A 23,416-nucleotide genomic window follows, 5' to 3' on the forward strand; every position below is an offset into this window, starting at 1 on the left:
CATGTTGTTTCAAAGGTATGACTTCAGTTTACACATGCTTCTCATAACCAACCAGTATTTAATTTTGTCACTGACTCCCAGCACAGCCTGAATTATAACGTCCTGTTGCCAAAGTGCTAAATAGTCCGTTAAAAACTGAAGATATGCAAAGTAAAAATTCCTTTTTGCAGGTAGAAGAAGGTTGAATCTGCAGGTGTGGGGAACCTTAATTTAGTCACATTTTTCTTCCTGAGTTTGTGTTTTAAGACTATTATCATCCTTTCCTGATAAGACAGAATTTTTTTCTGGATTTTCTTTTGAATATTTTCTAAACATTCCCTTTTGCAAGCTTCACGAAGTGAAACACTACAGCCCTACAGACAGCAAATTACTTTGAAGAAAACTGTTGCAAGTCTGACAATTGCCTAAAACCAGAAGAATCACCAAATGGAAAAAAAAGAGAATGTGATTCCCTGTATATGTGGATGTGTGCTATGTGAATGCAGGCAGGAAACCATATATGTGTTTATGACAAATAAGTCACTTTCCCCTCTTAGGAAAGGTATCTCGAAGAATGTACTCAGAGCTTCAGAGCAAACCATAATTTTTCTTTATCATCAGCACCGATCACTAAACACAAGAACAACTAACAATACCTATTAGATATTACCTTTTTATTTTTAGATTCTGCTTTAATTATATTCTTAAGAATTATTTCAGTAGGTTCTTTAAACTGCTCTCTGTCACGTGGAGAACTTAACAAAGGTAAACATGTATTCCAAAAGTGTCTAGCTGCAAACATGACAAGGGAATAATTTTCAGCTTCACCTGCATACCTGAAGAAAATAAAGTACAGCTTAATAAAGGAAAACAATCACAGTCTAGCCAAAATAAAGGAGTTTACTTCTACAAACATCCGGGTTTACGTGATCTAGGCACCACCATATATAATCTCAGCAATGAGAGCATGAGTGCAGTCAAGCAGCAGAGCAGGTTTCTCACAGAGGTTGTAGTCTCCATTCCTGGAGGTTCTCAAGCCCAGACTGGCCAAAGCCCTGGGCTGGCCCTGCTTTGAGCGGGAGTTTGGACTACAGCCCTTCTGAGGTCCCTTCCAACCTGATTTTCCTATGATCCTGTGACATTACAAGATCAGCTATATGGAAGATACAGTATTTGATAAATTTACTAAACTGTAAAAACCTGTCAAATCCTCTGTTAAGCATTTCAACTTGTAACTGCTTTGATTTTTATCTATCTTTGGAGAGAAAATGGTGATCCCCAAATCTGTAAATCAAATTTGAGGTCTGTTTTATATTAGTCTTCTCTCAAAATAAAACATACCTGGCACTCTGAACAAAGGCTTTTGATGCTGCTACACGCAAATGTTTTCTTCCAGACAAATTTTCCATTATACTCTTTCCTTGTATACAGGCAGCAGTGCTTAACATTTCTTGTCTCACTCTGCTACCAGGCCTGAATAAAGGCAAATAATTAAAGAAATGCTAGTCTTACAGTCTAAGAATATACCAGTTCCTATTAATGCTGCTTTCAAGTTGTTGCTAAATAGATGCCCCTACCTTTGGAAGTTTTGGTTTTACATGTTTTTCCCCGTGTAGCAAACAACTACGAATTTCAAAGAGCAGAAATTTCTTTAAAAAGATAAATTATTTTTCAGAGAGAAAAATGAACAATATATCAAATTCAAAGTGTTTTACATGTTTATTTCAACTTTCCAACAAATTGTTACTAAAAGGAGTTGATTCCTTCCTCTTTTGAAAAAATCACATTCTGGTTTTGGAGGAAAATATACTAAAAAATAAAAGGATCAAAAGATGCTTCCTTTTTATAATAAAGGACTTCATCCACAGATCCATTTATATATGGCACCTTTTCTTTTCTTTGAGATCGATATTTTAAATTATCAGTTAATTAACATTCAGTTCTTCAAAAGCCCAGTGTTACATTCATATTGCACCCATATGCAAAGGTGATAATAAAGATAATAAAGACCATAAAGACCACCTGACACCAGAGCTTGGAATGCAGAAGCTGCCATCACCTACTACCACTCACAGCTCCTGCTGCTCTATGAGCTGTGCAGACCCTTTGTGTATTCGAGCCAGTTCAGCACTGGAAGCAGTTTGCATCAGAAAAAGAACTAGAATAAGCAACTCTCTGCTTGGAAATTAAAAAAGTGTGAAAAGACCATGATTGCCAGAGACCATTTCAGAAAAGCAATGCTCCTCAGGAAGATGCTCAAACACACACATATATATGACTCACTTGGATAACAAAATTCATATATCTTCCTGAACTGGGTCCAGAGCCACAATCTGGATCTCACACTGCCTTTTACTCAGGCTACACTGCAGAGTTAAAACATCATCTGCAGTGCTTAAGTAACTGGTAATGACAGAGTCAGCAGAAGTATGAAAATTTCACTTTCACCTCTAACTGTACAGTTTCTTTGTAAAAAAGATTATTTCACTTTTGATCATGTGATCAGATGCATTTACCCTATATACTCACTTCAAAATTTAGTTCAAGTATACCACAGTGTCATGGAAAATTCCATGTACTTACATTTCATATTTCTTAGTATCTCTATTGTGGAAAAAAATCTCATCTGTTTGCAAGATCCTTTTGGAACAAGTTGTCACTATTTCATAGTCATGTGATACATATGCAAAATATGTAAGTCGTGTCAGTGTCTGCAATTCCACTAAGGAATCTGACCAACTGCATTCTAAAGCCAATTTCACTAACTGGGAGAAAAAAAAGAGAAAAAAAAAAAAAAGAAAAGAGTTAAAATCTCAGGTTTTTATCATGCTCTTTTCTATAGCACTTATATGCTTACAGCTGTACCTTCCATACTACCCACCTGGAAAAAGTACGTGATAAAACAATCTAGAAAACCAAAAAGTTACAAGAACAACTAAAATATACAATAAAGAAGCATCACTCACCCTGTAGTAAGTATTATAATAGTGTCTGTATGTTCAGGTGTAGGTATGCGTGCCTTTTGACCAGCAGTATCTGCCAGGACATATAAATATGTCCTCAGTTCTCTTCTGAAAAATCAGTGGAACGGGACTTCTGAAATTCAGAGTCCATTTTAGTTAAGCCAAAGGTAAGAATGGGAGATAGAAGTGGTTTCACAACAACACTGTTTCATATATAGTTTAATTATAGGATTTAAACATCTTCCTTGCCTTTACATGTGTCAGGCAGAAAGTTCCATCTTTTTAAGATAAAGGGAATTGTTAATGAATTGGCCAAAATGAGAATACTACAGTACTGCTCTCCAAAAACTAAACCCCTGAAGTAATAGCCAAAGTTAACTCATAGTATTTGGCATAAATCTGTAGATCAACTACGTTTAGATACCTATATATTCGCAAGAACCCAGATTGTAGTCTTCAGAAAGACAGACTTCTACAAAAGTGTAAGACAATGTCACCAGGCTCCTAGCTAAATGGGGAAATACATCTTAGTCCTTTAAGAAAGCTTTTTAACAGGAGGTAGGAATTATAAACGTTGTAATCAAACAGGTTAGACTACAATTCACAGTTTTGAAAATACAGGGTATAAACCTTTCTACATCACTTTTATTCTTCTTTAATAGCTTGGTAACCAACAGTATCACAGGAAAGGTGTGGCACTATTCAGCATGAGTAATCATGGAAGACTGATCAAAAGCAAATACTTTAAGAAACTATGAAACTATGACATATAAAACTCACCCAAAAGCCACCAAATTCTTTAAATTATAAGAAACTGTAGTTTTGTTCTACCTTGCAACTGCCAAAAGTGAATTCAATATAAGATGGAAGTTTTCTGTTGAAATTCTGAATACCTCCAATACAAACCCTAAAATACAGCTCTCTACAACTCCCTGGAAGGAGATTGCAGCGAAGGGGAGTCAGTCTCTTCTCCCAGGGAACAGGCAATGGGACAAGAAGAAACAGCCTCAAGTTGCACCACGGGAGGTTTAGATTCAATATTAGGAAAAAATTCTTCAATGAAAGTGTTGTCAAGCCTTGGAACAGGCTGCCCAGAGAAGTGGTGGAGTCATCATCTCTGAAGGGATGCAGACGTGGTGCTGAGGGGCATGGTTTGGTGGTGGACTTCGCAATGTTGGGTTAACAGTTGGACTTGATGATCTTGAAGGTCTATTCCAACCTAAATGATTTTATGACTATATAAAGTTTTCTCCACAAAGAAATGGAAGGTCAGAAGTGTGGTTCTTGTACAGAATTTATTTGAACCCATTATGCTCATCTGAATGGTTATGAAAATAACCTGTTAGAGCAACATGGGAATAATTCTAATACTCGCATTCTAATGCTGGTTTTTGGATAAATGAAAATATTCAGTCACAAAAATCTTCTACCCTTCATAACTATTCAATCTCTTGGAAAATTTTAAAGGAAATAAGAGATACGAATAAGGCACAATAAAAGTTTCAAAATGAATTTTGCTTCTATCCAAAACTGAAACTGAAAGTACATTTATATTATGCAGTTTCTTAAAACTCAAGAGCTAATAAAACAAAACTAAATACCTGAGATAAGCTAGGCACAGTGAAATCCATGAGGCCCAAGCCATTACATGAATACATTTCTAGACCAACAAGAACTCTTGCCATAGTATTTTGTGCTCCATCGTTATTCTAAACAGAAATTAAAAATTCACATTAACAGATATTATTTTTTTTGCAAGTAAACATTATTACGGACATTAATTGAGATGACAAGGTAATAATAACTATGTTTGAAAACCTCAATTTACATTAAGCAAGTCTTCATCTCTTTACTGTGTCCTTAAAATGGGGGATTTTATGTATTTATTTACTTCTAATTAACATTGTGAACTCTGAACTACTAGTTTCAACATTAAAAAAACAGCAACAATACAATGAATGTAAATTCCATATATCACTGAGGGATTAAAGTTTTATAGACAGAATAAAATAAAAATATAGGAGTAAAATATTAATTTCCAATTTACTAGGTCTATATTCCAAGTACAAAGAGACCATATTAAATGTTGATATAAATATAGCTGATTTTCCTTAACATTTTTATGTAGCAATTTTATTATTTTAAATGTATGAATTCAAAACTAACTTTGTTAAACAGTCATCATATGACAGACATCGCTATAATTATTCTTAGCAGCTAAAAACAGAAGGTAGACTCAATGCTACGTCCAATGTGAGAAGTTTGCTGTATTCCATAAAGATTTATGGGAACTACAGCACAAATCTATTTTCAACACTGTATTCAAATATATAGAAGAAAATACACAATGATAATTGCAGTCATTATGAAATGAATTTATGAATTTAATTTTAATTTTTAAAGAAAAGTTTCAACATTATGCAGGATTTCAGAGATATAATACCTCCTCCTCAGTCCCAAGTTTATGTCCGATCTGCTGCTGATTTAACTGTTTTGCTTTCACCCAGGTAGCAATGACCTGCTGTTGTGTAGCAATAGGTACTGCTTCATTAGGTACGGTTCCAGTTGTCGCATTTAGGGCAAATTCACAAATCTAAAACCAAGAAGAAAAAAAAAGACTGAAACAGGAGAAATGTGGAAAGCTCTCTGTATGGAACATGCCATCTATTAGTTACCTTTAAATTGTTGCACATGCATCGCTAGGCCTAACGACATCTCATATATAAGTCAACCCATATAGCAAATAGAAGTTACTCCGCCCCAGTTGGTGAAGAACCTCAGTGTGCATTTTGGGAGGACCTGTGGTGACTTTAAAAGATAGTAGCTTATTTTTTGCAAAAATTTCTACAATTTAGTTTATATGAATTGTCATATATGACAGGAGACCAAAAAAAGACTACAAAAAAATGAGGGCTTTGTACCTCTAAGGCAGCTTTGATATCAGGAAGTCCACTGGGATCTACTGAAAAAGACTGGATAACGTTTGCTTTTTCATGTTTCTTTACTGCAGCTTTTGTGCTTCTATCTGTTGCTGCATCACTTCTTTTCTTCTCAGCAAGTTTTGGCTTTGGAATCCAACAAAGAATTAAGCCCCGAGCCAAAGCATTACATAACATCAATAATATCGTAGTACTTCTGTAGAAGAAAACAAAAATCAGAAGTGCATACTGCACCAGATCAAAATAAGAGGAAGCAATAAAATTCATTACTTTCAAGTAATGAACATTAGTTGAAAATCTAGATTTTGTTTTTAGAAAGCAAAGTTATGGATGTTACAAAAGAATTTTCCCATTGGAAAAGCAGTTAAAACGGTTAAACATACAAAAAAACCCACAGCCAACTTTCATAGTTTACATAATACTTTTTCAGCTCAGAAAGCAAAGTTATGGATGTTACAAAAGAATTTTCCCATTGGAAAAGCAGTTAAAATGGTTAAACATACAAAAAAACCCACAGCCAACTTTCATAGTTTACATAATACTTTTTCAGCTCTTTCTATAATTGAAGCTTCTATTTCCTCACTGAAAAAAAAATATAAATTCATACTTATGTCAGACAAACACATTTAAAATATAATCTTTTATTAATGGACTACTATACATAAAAATAATAACTATTTCCTAAAAGATTAACCTAAGCCAAATCCCTCGCATAAACCTATTTCTTTATTACACTGTGTATTATACTGTATTAGTCTTCATGCCAATCAACTGCTGAGTTGAAATTACCTTTTTGAGGTGGGTTGGTTTTTTTGAGAAAACACAAACTGAATTGCGACTAAGAGGTTATTGCTAATACATGCTAATATAAATATCAGAATTAATAACCAGGTATTAGCAGTCTTCATCTCTGCACTAACTGCACTTTAGGCTTAGTTCTCCAACACTGTCAAAAGAGCTTTCTTTGCTGCTCGTCCTAACGGTTTGCCTAGTGCTGAGGTCACTGTCAATAACATGCTAAAATTTCTAGGATTTTGCTGACAGTCAGGCTTTGACTTGCACATCTCCTCTGTCGTAGTCAATGATTCTCCTATTGCATTTACTACAGAACAGGATTTCTCTAAACCACCGTGGAATCTATGTTCCCATTTTCACAGTCTACTAATGTGCATATTCCCTTTATTTCTTTTCTCTTATATTTCAGAACCAGTAGTAACCACCTTACCCCGATTAGAAATATTTACAATGAACTATATTTACAATATAATTCAACTTCAGAGCAACTGACAGCAACCAAACACATTTTGAGCTGTCCTGTAAACTTGCAGGCTAAGAAAACTTTCCTGATTCTTTCTGACGAGCTTAACAAAACATTATTTCACATGCACATGTTGCTATTCCACAATGAAGAGAAAGTCATATTGCTTAAAGTGAATATGGCTTAGTGAGGACTAACAAAGAACAAATGGAAAGGATTAAAAAGTCATTTTTACACCACAGAATTATTTATCTTCTGAATTACTCTGTATATACCAAAGTCATTCTACTAATAAAAGCCAGCAATGAGTCTTTCACAGCACAAGGTGATCTACGTTTGTAAAAATATTTTTTCTGTTTTAGAAAAAAGAGCATGTTCATAACCAAACATCTAAATTTACCCATTGTGCCCAACAGTCTTGAAGGCCCCAAGAAGAGTCTGCAGATACTCAATGATTTCCCTCTGTCTTCCTGAAGAGATGAGATGTCTATTGTAGTTTAAGACATACACCACAGCATTGTGAACAATCCAGGCTTCATTCAGTTCTTCTCCTATTTCAGCTGCACGCTGGAAGTTTTCCATAGCATATTGAGATAAGTAGTCTATCCATAAACTATAAAATTAATATAAAGATGATGTTATTTCAAAACTTCAACGCTAGAAGGAATTATGTCGTAAGTTAAATATGCAGTAGCACATCTCGATCAATAGCAACAAAAATTTTTTAATTATTTTTCAGTTGCATTTATTAAGTCTTTATCCATTAAGTTATATTTTACTTGTATGAGAAGATGACTCAGGAAAGGAATCAGTATCAACATAAAATGAATAGTCTCCGACACTCAAATGCTATTAGCTTAAAAAATAGTGGCTATAGTTCATTCTTCATCCACACGGGTTTTTAAAATCCACGTGTGAATCCACACATCAGTGCTAGAAATCATTAAATATCTATGACAGGGCTCTGCTTGAATACAGACACAAGTAAGGCATTCCACTCAAGTGTTAAGGAGGCATCTTATTCACTTAACAATTGCACTCAAAGGTATCTCCAGATGCTCTGAAATACTAAATTCATTTTTAATAACAGCTTTTTCATAGTCTATGCATTAAATTTCTTTCACTAACTTTATTTCTCTTTTTTTTTTTCCTTAATTTTCAAGATGTACCGTTACTTAGAAAAAGCAATATTAAAAATACAGTCTTGAATGACCATAAAGAATGGCCAAAAGCACAAGCTGATGCAGGGTATTACTATGTCAACAATGGTACAGGACACAGCAGACAAAAGTGCTTTTTTTGCTATGAGTCTTTAATCCAAATGGGTAAACTCAAAAACAGCTTAGTAGCAAGTTTTGGAACAGAATCTTCATCTTCTTTGTCCCTTGGTTCTAAGCAGTTTATGCTTTTTCCCATTTTACCAAACATTCGCAAGCAGACAGTGTGAGAAACTTTACTTAATCTTCAGACTTAGTAAACAGGACAGGACTTTCAGACCTTACTCTTTCAGAACACGGTCACCGTCAAAAAAAAGGCTAATAGTAGTACAAACGTGAACAGAAGAGAGTTTAAAGATCATATTCAGAATTCTCCCCCCTCTCCTCCTTCACAAGAAATAATCATGTGAGACCAGAAAGAAAACGATACTTTCTATGTTCTACTCTCCTTTATTCATTTCAGTCAACTGGATAAAACAGACTAAGCTTTGCAAACTGAAGTAATTAATTGTATGTATTCAAGTACTAAGACATCATTATAGTATAGGAGCTATAAAGCAAGACAAAGAGGTTTTTTATTTGGAGAAATATATTTTTAAACATAGAATTTCATGGTCTAAATGTCACTATTAAACAAAATTAATAGTTTTAAAGTTTGCGATACTAAATTCTAGTTTCAGAAAAATACATGTGAAATGAAAAATAAAATGCACACTCCAGAATGAAAGCAAACTAAAGAAAAATTACTTCAAACAACTTTTTTAGATTCTTTTCCTTTCCCCATTACTATGAGTACCTAAAAATATGAAGCATCTGGTGATAATGAATTTTAATAAGGAGAAATAACTCTTGCAATTATCATCTGTATGTGGGTCTTGCTATATAATAATGAAAAGCACCTGTACGTTTTCCATTCTGGATCGTTTTCAGGAAGATATAAAACATATCCTGGACGATACTGGCTTCTATCTTCTGGAGGTACAGCATGATCGTTCAGTTCAACTCCCTGCAACCTTAACAAATTAATAGTTGCCTGGAAAGATATAGAGAAATAAATTTTCTACCCAGGTTATCAATGTGCTAATAGACTGCATCTTGTTATTAGTGTTGTTACCTCTTCAAAAATTAGAAAATACAAAATGTTTTTTCAGATATTGTACAGGCATGTACGACTATATATTAAATGCAGTGTAAAATACTTCATAATCTTCTAATTTTCTACAGTTAATTTTACTAAATAATTTAAGAAAAAAAGTATTTTTTATTTAAATCATGTTGGAACTTTAAGGATCCAGAAATATGTCACATGTCAAACTTTTACAATAGAATCCCTTGTAAAAAAGTGTTATCGCCACCTGCAGTGAAACTATTGCTATAGTTACTTTCACACAGCATTTCGATAAAGGTGCTTCATGAAACGAACTTATTCCTTTAGTTCCTGTGGAAATAAACAATAATTAAACTCAAAATTCCAGTGCTTCAGGATTTATGCATAAAAGTATACATAAAACAAAGCTAAATGAAACAAATATGAATGACACCTACATAATTTATTTACCTCTGCATTAATGAATCTTATTTCTGCTAATATTCTGAGTAAATCTCTTTCAAAAGAGAAGGATTTAGCAGGTAGTAATGATTCTCCTGTTAAGCTGTCACCTTCATCATCCATCATAGCTGTACTAGCTTTCTTCTTCTGTGCTAAAAAAAGAATCAATCAATCCATGCATTATTACTACCATGCAAAACAGAAAAAAATCACCCTAATTTTAAAATTTAAAAATCCCTACACATTCTTAAATCCACAAGAAGGAGTTAACAAGTACAGATTTAAAATTATTTCACTCAACTTTTCTTTTCATCAGTACAATTTACTACACTCAAACCCCATTTTTCTCAAGCAGAGCTGAGGTATTAGTTACCTGTGATTTTACTGCATTTGTGCATAAACTTCAATATATGCAGCAAATAACTTGCTCCAGTCATAATGTACATACTGAAATTTGTTAATATGAATATAACCTATGGACTCCAGTTCAATTTTATTGCTTCAATGGAAGTGCAGTGCTGGACATTATGTAGTAGATAAAACCTCACTGTGTTTAAATCATGGATGGGGTTGACTTTCTGGCAACATATGCATCAATAAAGAGAAAAATAGCATTATTTTTCTTTGGTTTAATAATGAAGAGAGGGAACCAAAGTTATTTTAATATAAACACAAAGTAAAGGCATAAAAGCTGTCACAGTGGATTCCTTCTACATTGTTGGCCAATAGCGGGTGTTTGAGGAAAGGAATACAAATAGGATACACAAAGCTACTTTTTTCCCTGGTCTATCTTTGCAGTTTTTCAGAAACTACATCCAAGCAATCTCCTGAACCAGAGGTTCTGTTAGACCCATCAAGTTCAATACTCTCGATAAATCTAACTTATTAGTCTTTGTCTAAATTTTTTAACCATTCTTCATTGTCCTAGTCTCCATCTTTGCCTTCTGTGACTTGGGCAGTGTGGCTAGAGCCCTTGCCCGTGAAGACCGAGGCAGAAAAGTCGTTGAGTACCTCAGCCTTCTCCATATCCCAGGTAACCAGGTCTCACGTTTCCTTCCAGAACAGGACCACATTTTCTCTAGTCTTCCTTTTATCACTAACGTACCTGTAGAAGCTTGTCTTGTTGCCCTTCACATCCCTGGCCAGATTTAATTCTATCTGGGCTTTAGCTTTCCTAACCTGATCCCTGTCTGCTCGGACAATTTCTCTGTATTCCTCTCAGGCTACCTGTCCTTGCTTCCACCTTGTAGGCTTCCTTTTTCTGTTTAAATTTGTCCAAGAGCTCCTTGTTCATCCACGCAGGTCTCCTGGCGTTTTTGCCTGACTTCCTCTTAGTTGGGATGCATCGCTCCTGAGTTTGGAGGAGGTGATCCTTGAATATTAGCCAGCTTTCATGGACCCCTCCTTCCTCCAGGGTATTATCCCATGGCACTCTGCTAAGCGGATTCCTGAAGAGGCCAAAGTCTGCTCTCCTGAAGTCCAAGGCAGAGAGCTTGCTGTGCGCCCTCCTCATTGCCCTAAGGATCTTGAACTCCACCATCTCATGGTCAGTGCAGCCAAGGCTGCCCTTGAGCTTCACATTCCCCATCAGCCCCACCTTGTTGGTGAGAAAAGCTCCAGCACGGCATCTCTCCTTGTTAGCTGCTCTATCACTTGGAGAAAGAAGTTATCATCAACACATTCCAGGAACCTCCTGGGTTGCTTATGCCCTGCTGTGTTGTCCCTCCTCCTTCAAGAGGACCAGGGCCTGTGAATGTGAGACTGCTCCTATCTGTCTGTAGAGGGCATCATCCACTCGGTCTTCCTCTTCAGGTGGCCTGTAGCAGATCCCCACTATAATGTCACCTCTCACTGCCCTCCCTTTAATCATGACTCATAAACTCTCGATGGGACATGGCTAGTCTCGAGATGCAAAACTTGTGAAATAAAACAGGTAGATTAATGCCCTATTTTAGGTGAACCTTGGAAACATTCTAGAGAAAAAATGTGGAATAGGTTGAATTAACATTGGCTGGAGAGAAAAAAATTAGCCAACAGGGTGCGTACTAGAATTTCATCTACCCTTAAAGGTGAGTTTTAAAGTGAGGCAAAAAAAGTGAGGCAAAAAAACCTTTAACAGAGATATAAGTGAGGTAAGGTAAAAGTCAGCAAGCAGCTGGTGGCTTGAAAGTGCTCCTTCCCTGAGCTGAGAAGTCTTTTAACATGCCCAGTAGGTTTTCAGCAGATCCTCAATAAGATCCTTCACTGATAAGGGAATAAAGGCTAAAAAATGTTACCATGTAAGCCTCATACAAAGTGACCGATAATTCGTTTTTCTTCAGCTTCCTCAGGTAATTAAGTGTGACAGAGATGGATAATATGGATAGATGACCATTAGGGAATGAACCTGTTTTCTTAGATAGGTAGATACATTTCATATAAGTACTTTTCTTTAGCACCAGTGAAACACTTCTGAAGGCGAAGTATGGTTTCAACAGAAAAATGTAGCCACTGATTTCTAAATTCAGAGGTAGAAAGAATATTCCATGTATGCCTACACACAGTGACAGACCAGAGTCTCGGGGAACTTTGGGAATGAGAGGGAAGAAAATAATAATATTGGCTGACTCCTTCAACTAATTCTAACTAATGAGGAAAGGATTCCTCTTGCAACGTTTAAAATAATTTGTTCACTTACGTTTTTTAGGTTTTGTTACCTTCCTAAATAAAGCATCATCATACAAGAGACAAAATTTGCATGCTGCGCGGCAGACATCCCATACTTCTTCTTTACGTGCAACTTTTGCCAAATTTGCCCAAAGTATAATTCTACCAAAGAAAAACCATACATAAAATTACTTGAAAGCAGGATTATCTTCTACACTTCAGGATCGCAATAAAATCATACCAATAATGACGACCATCATAAATAAAATTTTAAATCTAATAAAAATTAATAAATGGAAGACTTCTTATCAGTAGCAAAGGTAACGCTATTTATTAATTTAAAAAAGAAATCCCCACAGCATAACATGAAAGTAAATATTTCAAAACTGATGTTGAGAATTTCAAAGTAAGTCTTCAAAACAAGTTTGGATGTAGAATTTTTTTGGAAAATAATTTAGTTTAAACTTCATCACACGCATTTTTAGTGCAGCAAAAAAAAAAGGAAACACCTCCTTTTAAATAAAGAATGCTGAAATGATATATAAATTGTCCAATCAAAATCTGTGATTTTCCTACAGATTAATCTTTCTAACTCTCAGAATGGACTACTTCATTTCTTTATCAAAAAAGCTGCAGTGTGTGATGATGCAGTGAAAAGACACTTCAGCAAAGTTTCAATTGTACATCAAGTTATTCAGTCTTCTGGCCTTAATCTACTCATTCTGTGTGTCCAGTTCATATCAATAGAACAGGTGAGTTTATGGTGCATGTGAACGGCAAAAGCATACAATTACACACAGCATGTGAACACCACAGAGCTTTTCAGACATAAGCACACGCTTAAATGCTTTGCCAGGTCTGAGTTAAGCAGTCAGCCCCTCACAAGACACCAGTAAGTACCGTAACAGCTGCAATAAGGAACTTCCCTGCTAGAGATTTCCACACAAGAAGAAAGAAACACTTCTTGTCTATAGTAATTACCTCTCTCTGTCATTTTCATTTCTTGAGCGTTTCAGATGTTCATCAACTTTCTTCACACATTTAATATGATGTTGTGCTTTTGCACAGAGGTCGCTTATTTGACTCCCACTTTTACCTAAGGAAACTTAGCAAAGAAAAAAGAATTTCACAGAATCACAGAATCACAGAATCTTAGTGGTTGGAAGGGACCTTTGAGATCATCGAGTCCAACCACATTAAAAAACAAAAAAAAAACAAAAAAAAAACACAAAAACACACAAACAAACAAAAAAACACAACACAAAACCAAACAAACAACAACACCCCCCCCAAAAAAAAAAAAAAAAAAAAAAAAGCAAGCAGCATCCATCAACTAAACCCCACACACAACACCCCACCACAAACCAACAATCCCGGGCACTAGAGCATGCCCTGAAGAGCCACGTCTACACGTTTCTTAAATACCTCCAGGGATGGTGACTCCACCACCTCCCTGGGCAGGCAAAAAATTTAAGGTAATTTTTAAGTATTAGAGATTAAAAAATCCATATGAAGGGTATGAAATTTGACTCATAACTACTTTCTGAAACACTTAAAATCCAGCCCTATTTTCAGACCTTCAAGCTTTCCACTAACTAACCAACATAAAATACCCCACACCCTACCAGCTTCTATTCTGTTTTTCCTATATGTTCAGATATAGCTGTCCCATACAATAACTGATTTATGTTTGTTTGGCCCCTAAATATCTCAAGGACACCTCTTTTCTCATAGGACATGCATTGCTCAAATTAGCCTCAGTCAAGAGTAAATGAATGAAGTTATATGCGAAGTTCACATTCATGCTGAGTTTTAAGAACACTTATCTAATCAAACACATTTTCAATCAATATTAAAGTTTGATGTTTTAATTTGAGAACACTGACTTTTGTTTTACTTAGTCAGCAAGATAATTGGGCAAAAATATTAAACAAAGAATTCACCACAGAAAAATGATGCAAGGGAGGAACAAGCTGGCCCCCCGAGTTAGAAAATTACTCCAGTGGCACAGATATATCAAAAAGATATTATTTTTTGCAGTGTAATGACATAGAGGAGATGCTTTGCATTAGAATAGAAGTAACTTGATGTGACTGGAAATCTGATGAGTTTGTACATTCATTAACACATAATGCAGACTGAGTAAGTTTTAATTCAATCCTCAAAAAATTTGCCAAATCATAGCAGCAGATACATATAAAGTATTTCTGGTTTTAAAATATTGGCATAAGCAGGTTCATTTACATTGACTTACAATGAAAAGAGGAAGGCATAATGTCTTACCATTCTCGTAAAAAATATTTTGCAATGCATTATCCAGCATACGATAAGGCTGTGTTATTTACCTATACACACAGATCAACTGACAGAAATTGTTCTGTATAATACATAATGACAGTAATATCATGTAAGGCTTTAGGGTAAAGAAATGTGAATTAAAAAAGTACATAGTTCTCTGGATGTGTGGACACAAGTCCCACTAAATTAGGCCAGCATATACATCAAAAAAGAATGAAATCTTGATGCACAGATATTTATGCAACTTAAAAGAAAAAATAACCCTATAAATTTGATGTCCTGTCCTATGTATATTCTAATAATGCAGTTACATATATATTTTCTTACTCCTTCAGTAAATATATTTGTTTGTTGTAATTTAAGTGTCATGGAAAAGCAAAAAGCTCACTGTTCGGATGACAGCCTCAGGAACAACTGACATCTTTCAAAACAAAGTTTTAAAAAATATTGCATCAAACAGATAGAAAGTATTGTAATAGTTGTAACATTGTAATAATCTCACTCTTTTTCATGACTTATCTTGGAAGGCTAACATGTAGTAAGACTTTTCCTGAAGAAAATTGGATACAATTTTACAGTTCTCGACTCAAAATTCAAGAGCAAGTAAAAATACATGCAAGATTTTAATTCTATTCATGGCACAAATACAATGCATTTTTTCACCCTAAATCAAGTATGAGAACGTTTTCCAACATTTTCACATACTTAAATGCACTGCATGACATAGGATCGTTGATTCTGTAAATAATACTCTTACTTGTAAGTCATGGGTTGATCAAGTTTGAAATGAGAATTTGCAAGGTAATCATTTTTGCCTGGCTGAAGAGGTGGCACGAGAGAACTGCGTGGCTTCCCGTGGCACCACTGGGTGCTTTGGGAGCTACAGGACTCCTTCTGCAGTGTTGCCTTCCTCCAGCATCAGCTCTGCCCCGGGAGTATGCTGTTGTACTCAGAAAGTTAATTAAATTAGTCACACGCTTGCTTTATTTCCAAGATAGGATAAAACAGTTCGAGCAATCTGGAAAATCTGTTCCCTGACCACTCTTCTTCAAAACAGCCCCTACAGTCACAAACTGAAGCAGTTTGTGGCATAAGGAACACGCCTATTTGTGATCCATGTTTTACAAAGTAAACAAAGAATTCATGCCTAAATATCTGTGCAAAACTTGCTCTCTCAAGAGAAATATTTTAGAATAGAAATACAAGTACAGTACCCAATATTCTATGTAATTAACACAGAATTATGGAGTGAAACTTCTGAAAATACTGCTTAAAACTGACCTTGGGTAAGGTTGCACATAGTGAAAACATTTAGGAGTTGCACACAGTGAAAAATAAAATTACAACACAACTTACAGCACAATAATAAGATTCAGATGAATTCAGAAGGGAAAACAGAAACATTTCCTCTTCCAGTGTCATGATATAAATCTTAGATCCTTAGTGAAATAGAGAGGAGCTTTGCCACAGAATTGGCAAATTGACAGCAGAACTGTCACTTCACCTGCACTGTAATATTCTCCACGTTGCCACTAGATGTTATGTCCAGCATTTAAGACCGTGCAAAGCAGTCAAAGTCAAGGGTAGTAACTTTTAGTCACACATACATACATTACCTTTAGCTTCATTTTCACTGTCAAGGGCTGCTTGAAATGAATCAGGAGCTAGTGCACGACCTGCATTTACCAGAAGGGATCTCTTTTTCCTCAGATTATCCCTCTGGCTTCCGCTTTTAACCTATGTAAAGAAAAGAACTAATTGTTATAAGGTTCTTTTTTATTATATTCCTATTTATATATCTTATTTACTTGTTATTTAAATATAACAGAATGCATATCATAGAACTTGATACTACTAAAAAACACCTATAGGAATTGTGTGCCTTCAGGTAGCTTACACAACACTGCAGTATTACTGTTGTTGAAAGTGACTGCAGAACTTTGGTTATCTTGGCATGCATAAATCAAAGATAACTGAATAGAAAATACTGTCCATGCTCTTCACAGATCTATACAGTATATCCTTCAGTGTGTAACATGTCATTATGTTACACTTTCTTAAGAATAATATTTATTCAGAAGCCAACGACAACATATGCATTGTGCAATAACTAGGAATTGCCACAAAATATAAAAAATCCCTAGTACGCTCAGAATTATTCAAAGTCAGAGGAGGTGTAAGTGCTTTTTTTCTAAAAAATAACATTTAAACAGAGAAAGCTTGCGTGGAAAAGCATTAAAAATAGACAAAAAATCATCACTTTTCTTTGTCTTAACAATAGACATATCAACTCACCACCAGCTTTCCAGTACTGATTGAACGCACAGTCCAGTGAAAACACCTTAATTTCTGTGAATATCACAAAATGGTGCAGAGCTGAAATTTCTTTTAGCCAGCTAACAGTCAGTTGCCAATTTGATTTTTTGTTTTCTGGTGCTGAGCTACCACAACAGAATTAGATGCAGCAACTCTTGACAATGACTACACCATGACTTTAGATTATATTATTTGGCATCATTTATAAGTGTGATATAATACTGATTTATCTCAAAGTCAGCTAGGATGTTTAGCTATCTGGCCACTGCTCCCCTCATTAATTAAAACACTGTTCCATGCAATGAAATCTTAATTGTTAACAATTACGAATAGGCTTCTTTTTTTGCTGGTATTTTTCTAATTAATAACTTTCCTCTCCCCTATCGCAATCTTCAGAGTGTGAAGCAGCAGGACCACCGCAGAGAGAATTCAGAGAGTTTTTCAAGGCAACCAACCAATGCCAATTTGCTGAAAGCAAGCCGATGCTGGCTCTACTAATGTGCAATTCTACTTAACAGCTGGCTTTCCTCTGCCAGAATTTCATAAGTAAACCTATTTCAGCTATTGACCTTATTCTTCATGATTACCTGTTCAGTCATCATTACTGCCCGATCTTCTGGACGCTCAGGTGACTTATACAGTATAGTGTGCAAACGAAGACGGTTAAAAGTCAATCTTAAGTGTTCTTGATACTGTCCACTGTTGTTTAGATGTATGGCTTTGCGCAAGTGTTCCACAGCAGCCTCTATTCTATCCTCATCTTCTTCAATACGAGCTATTTCCATATGAACTTGGCAACGCAACAAAATCAACATGCTAAGGAATACAAATTTAAATGTTAAACAGTTTAAATTTAAACTGTTAAAATGAAGCAAACTAAAATTCTTAGACTTAACAATTACCCAAAAGTGAAACTAATAATTAAAAGTGACTCCAGTATGAAAAGAGATATTCTCTTTTTAACTTACTTGTCTTGTTTATTTTCACTATCATGCCTTTTTAATGAAATGACTTAGAAAATTTAACTGCATTTTCCTTCCATTAACCCTGCATAAGAGAACAGAGCCATGAGGAAGCAACACATCTTGTAGACATATGATCTTTATGTATTACTCTTTTTCAGTACCACACTGAAGTTGCCACTTAGGTATGCAAATCAAGTGAACAGATTTTCAGAAGTATTTATTAACTCCTAGAGAGAGCATGATGTACTGGATAATGGCCACTTTTGATAAAAGTTTACTCTCTGTTGGTAACATTTGAGTAGAACCTAATGCTTCCATAAATGTAGCCCTGACTGTACTAGCTCACCATTGCTAAAGATTTGCACACTCCCCGTGGGCAGTGTCTCTGTCAGATGTTGCTGAAAGCCCCCTTCGAGGCCTGCACGTTCTCCAGACCCAGGGACACTCTGCTCCCTGTCCATCACCTGCCGCAGGGAGCTGTTCAAAGCTGTGAGCTCTACATGCTACTTTACATCATTTCCGGGAAGCAAAACAAAAAATCAGATAAACGAAAGTAATGTTATGAATCAGAACAGAAGGAAGGTTTTCAAGACGAAGTTCTGTCATGCGAAAGAACTAATGTATGTCCACATTAGAGCTGATCTGACAGAGCAAGTATTGCCCTTTTACTGCTGACCAAAGTGGTGACAATTAATGCTACAATCAAAACAAAAATGAAGACAGGCTAATTAAGAGGGACAAGTGACTTCATTCAGTCTCTAGTGACAGCACCACCTCAGAGCTGAGGGTGAGTCTACTGGTTGTTAGGAACATACACATAACAAAAGCCAAAATCCTAATTCTTCAAAACCCTAACCTGCAAACTTCTAGAGAAAAATAGTAATTACTGACATTTAGTATAAATACCAAAGTCACATATGATGCTATTGCAGTCTTTATAAGGAAAGCATAAGAAATGCTTGAATAATGGAATCACGGAATTGTCAGAGTTGGAAGGGACCTCTACAGATCCTCTAGTCCAACTCCCCTGCTAAAGCAGGATTGCCTAGAGCACATTACTCAGGACTGCATCCAGGCAGGTCTTGAAAATCTCCGGAGTAGGGGACTCCACGACCTCCCTGGGCAGCCTGTTCCAGTGCTCTGTCACCCTCACCATAAAGTTTCTCCTCATATTTAAATGGAACTTCCTATGTTCCAGCTTGTGCCCGTTGCCCCTCGTCCTGTCACTGGAAACCACTGAAAAGAGTCCGGCTCCATCATCCTTCACCCCACCCTTTAGGTACTTGTAAACATAGATAAGGTCTCCCCTCAGCCTTCTCTTCTCCAGGCTAAAGAGCCCCAGCTCTCTCAGCCTTTCCTCATCAGGGAGATGCTCCAATCCCTCCATCATCTTTGTTGCCCCACGCTGGACTCTCTCCAGTAGTTCCCTGTCTCTCTTGAACTGGGGAGCCCAGAACTGGACGCAGTATTCCAGTTGTGGCCTCACCAGAGCAGAGGGGGAGAATCACCTCCCTCGACCTACTGGCCACACTCTTCCCCATGCAGCACAGGATCCCACTGGCCCTCTTGGCAACAAGGGCACATTGCCAGCTCATGGAAAGTTTGCTATCCACCAGGACTCCCAGATCCTTCTCCTCAGTAGTGCTTTCCAGAAGATCCATCCCTAACCTATACTGGTGCCTGGGGTTCTTCCTCCCCAGGTGCAGGACCCTACGCTTGCCCTTGTTGAACCTCATTAGGTTCTCCTCTGCCCAGCTCTCTAGCCTGTCCAGGTCATGCTGGATGGCAACACAGCCCTCTGGAGTGTGGGCCAGCCCCCAGTTTGGTATCATCAGCGAACTTGCTGAGGATATGCTCTGTCCCCTTGTCCAGGTCATTGCAGTATAGTAATACAATATAGACTTTTTATACATGTGTATATCTGTCTCAGGCTTCTGTTTCCTCTTTATGAAAATAAAAAAATACATTTTAGAAACACTGAAAACATATTCCTTGCCTTCCTCTGTAATACCTTTATCAGAAAACATCTACTGTTCTGCTCAAATGACAGATTATGTCGATTGTAAGTAGCTCTACTACAAAAGTTAAGATCTTTGTTCTTAGTAGTCAGCCTATGCATAGGTCCAAACTTAACTAAGTATCACATACTAAGGTTTTCTTGTTCCACTCAAATTAACAAAAAAGGTGAAGCTATTTAGGTGCTCAAGGTTAAGTACATCGTAACAGCAAGAGCAATACATCTAGAAAAACTATGCATTTTCTTAATACTGTAGGTTTTTCAATTAAAAAGAAGTATCACAAAAGATACAAAAATAGTACCTTCCATGAAGTGTCTTATTTGATATGTAATACAGAAGCTATATGGGTTTTTTTTAAAGTAATTTTCTAATTGTATGTTTTTAACCAGTAAAAGTGATGTTAATACAAGAACCTAAACCACATTCCAACACATTTACTCAGACTGCAGCTTTGGAATTTTCTCACATAATTTTGATTAACTACAGTTTTTTTCAGTTCCTAACAAATTTCAGTATTTGCTATAGGCCATTATACAGTGCCATATTTTACCTAAAATGAACCTATATTTAAATGATTAATGAGGAAATATAGGCAATACACAGCCGTTAAATTATTACAAGCTAGTGGAAAATTTTCAGAGACACTTAACATCATAGAGCTTGAGCTTCTAAATGACTCTGATGCTCAGTCATCAGACCTTTCAAAGCAACACATAAAAAAGTACAGAGCATAGAAAGTTACCTGTCAATCTCTTCAAGGACATCAGCCACTGATATCAACGGCTTTCGCAGATGCTGATGCAAATTGTGTTGTAGTAATGGTAAGCACACATTCCACTGGGTTGTACAAACGACCTGAATCACATCAGGATTTCCCAACTGAACTGCACGTTTTAAGATTAACTCAAGATTTTTTATCAATTCCAGCTGAGCCTACACAAATGAAAAATTAATTAGCATATCTTGCATTTAATGAATACAAGTTCTTACAAGTTCCTCCAAATTTTAATGTTAGGGCTGTTTCCAATAGAAAGAAGCTCCTCAGCCAGCAGACTTGGGAAATTTTTTTTTTAATATTTAAAAAAAAAATTTTTTTTCAATAGGCACTGATACCTAAGAAGTATTTCTTTTAGGTACTCCATGGTACTACTACATATTTCAGACAGAAGTCTGTCAGCTATTCCCCTTTCTTATGATAAACAGAAATTGATAATTTTGAAATGTTTGTGAATTCAGAAGGCTTAGATTTTTATTTTTTTTTATACTAAGCCACAAATGCAGTGTAGGAGAAGAAAAACAGAAATACTATGAATGGGATTTACCATGCTGTCCATTAAACTTGGTTCCTTTTAAATCTAAAAGCAAATCCTTACCTACAGTAACAGACACTTCCTAATTATTTTCTTTTTAGAGGTCACGCGATAAAAAAAAAAATCCAACAAAAAACTCTCCAACTGCATACACTGTGTTAGGAATATTTAGAAATACCTAAACATCTAAATATCCTATTTTTTATTTAAGCAGTATTAGTAGTGTTTCTTATTATGAGGAATTAATGAAATTTTTTTCCAAAAGATGAAAGGAATTTCTGAACTCCAGAATGAGAAGAGCTTTAGACAGGAGTACGTTTATGCACTAATGCTATCGATTTCCGTGAAGCACATTCATACTTCCCATTTTAGGAACTTTAGGTGCCTCTAATAGCTATTCTAAATTGCTTGTTGTAGGCATCTATCTAATCCCATTGATAATATCAACAATTTAGGCTTCTACTTTTGATGGTCTGATTATAATTGAGTCAACTGCCTATAGAAATGTAAGAAAATCCTCCCCAGTGTAACAATTTATCAGGAATACTCTGCATTTTTCTGACACAAGTATTTGTATGAGATAGCCCATAAAATGCAATAATAGTTGCATTGGACTCAATGATTCTTAAGGGTCCCTTCCAACTTGAGCTATTCTATGAAAACACCTCCCACAAATGTAAAATATTAGTGTTACTTTTGCGTGCCTCAATGCTACCATCTTTACTCTTGGAAAGTAATATATTATGAACCTCTATAGTCAGACAGAAGACTTACGGAAGAAATATACAGCTGCTGTTTATTTTCCCCTGTTTTCCTCTTGGCAGCCCAATAAGAAAAAACATAAAGTTTAAAATAATTTCTGATTAGTATGATGTAATTAAGACACACAAGCCCAATGCAATTTTCCACATTTAACAAATTAAAACTTTTACTTTTCTCTCAAAGTTAAAGAACGTACCTCAACAACTCCTTTGGTGTATGTCCCAATTTTAGTGCCAATTTTTTTTATTTCATATTCGCATTCCAGGCATTCTATTTCAATAAGTTTCCCTTGCTCCTATGAAGTATTAATATACAAAATGCTAATTTTAATAATTAAAAGGGAACACAAGGAACAGAAAAAACAAATCTCAGAGCCAGCTGGACAAAAGAATCAATAAGGACATACAGATTGAAAACCCAGTAATTAGGGAGACGACACAAAATACCCCTACAGTAACATTATAATAAAAATACTACAGAAGAGTAAAAATTATCAAATATTAGTAAATAACAAATCAAATAATAGTTTGCTGGAAAGTGCATTGTTCCTACTAAAGGAAACTGGAAAAATGTATAGGAACAAACACTATCAGAAAAGATCCACACAAACAAAAGGATTAGTGAGTGCAGTTTCTGGACCAATGTCTCTGGATTTCTCACTCCAATGACAGAACTATTCTGCTTAAATCCTACTTTCCAGAAAAGATAACAACTTTTGGGCTTTTTTTTTGGCAAGCTTTTTTGCAGCCCTCCTTCCATCAGTCCCCTCATCACGCTCCAGACAAATGCTCCATTTTCTCCTCATCAAAATTAGAATTAATGCGCTGTTTGGCAAGGCTGATACCACACTCATAAAGACTAAAGCGAATGTGTGTAACATTATCTACTTTTAGAGCTTACATCTCGGTTACCAATTGCAATCTGAATGGGTAAACTGATACCTGCAGGCAGCGTTTAGCTTCCAAACTGTTCCACAGTTAACATTTAAAACACATAGGCAAAAATATACAGTCAACATTTACTTGCCAAAACTAACTGCACTGTTAATTACCCTATTCTACCTACACCTTACCTTGACTTTACATCTTCTCTCTAGTTTAGGAATTGATCACTTATCCAAGTAATTATTTATATTAATGAATATATAAACAATACAGAGATGGACAGAAGATCCCAGAACCACCAGTATTATTTTT

General features: G+C 35.8%; 1 protein-coding gene across 1 annotated transcript in view; it reads right to left on the reverse strand.

The window, feature by feature from the left end:
• Positions 1–23,416, reverse strand: part of CFAP46 (cilia and flagella associated protein 46) — a 71,915-nt gene that overhangs the window by 39,775 nt on the left and 8,724 nt on the right. Inside the window, exons 10-24 of the mRNA XM_074159214.1 lie at positions 22,417–22,515; positions 20,891–21,081; positions 17,753–17,981; positions 16,466–16,586; positions 13,533–13,656; positions 12,583–12,713; positions 9,915–10,063; positions 9,256–9,389; positions 7,540–7,752; positions 5,864–6,077; positions 5,386–5,535; positions 4,544–4,651; positions 2,563–2,744; positions 1,321–1,452; positions 650–815 (exon numbers count right to left, since the gene is read on the reverse strand). Coding sequence (XP_074015315.1) covers positions 650–815; positions 1,321–1,452; positions 2,563–2,744; positions 4,544–4,651; positions 5,386–5,535; positions 5,864–6,077; positions 7,540–7,752; positions 9,256–9,389; positions 9,915–10,063; positions 12,583–12,713; positions 13,533–13,656; positions 16,466–16,586; positions 17,753–17,981; positions 20,891–21,081; positions 22,417–22,515 — 2,343 coding nt within the window. The remainder of the gene's footprint in view (positions 1–649; positions 816–1,320; positions 1,453–2,562; positions 2,745–4,543; positions 4,652–5,385; positions 5,536–5,863; positions 6,078–7,539; positions 7,753–9,255; positions 9,390–9,914; positions 10,064–12,582; positions 12,714–13,532; positions 13,657–16,465; positions 16,587–17,752; positions 17,982–20,890; positions 21,082–22,416; positions 22,516–23,416) is intronic.

The sequence above is a fragment of the Numenius arquata genome, chromosome 15, assembly GCF_964106895.1.
Source record: "Numenius arquata chromosome 15, bNumArq3.hap1.1, whole genome shotgun sequence".
In the NCBI taxonomy this organism is placed as follows: Eukaryota; Metazoa; Chordata; class Aves; order Charadriiformes; family Scolopacidae; genus Numenius; species Numenius arquata.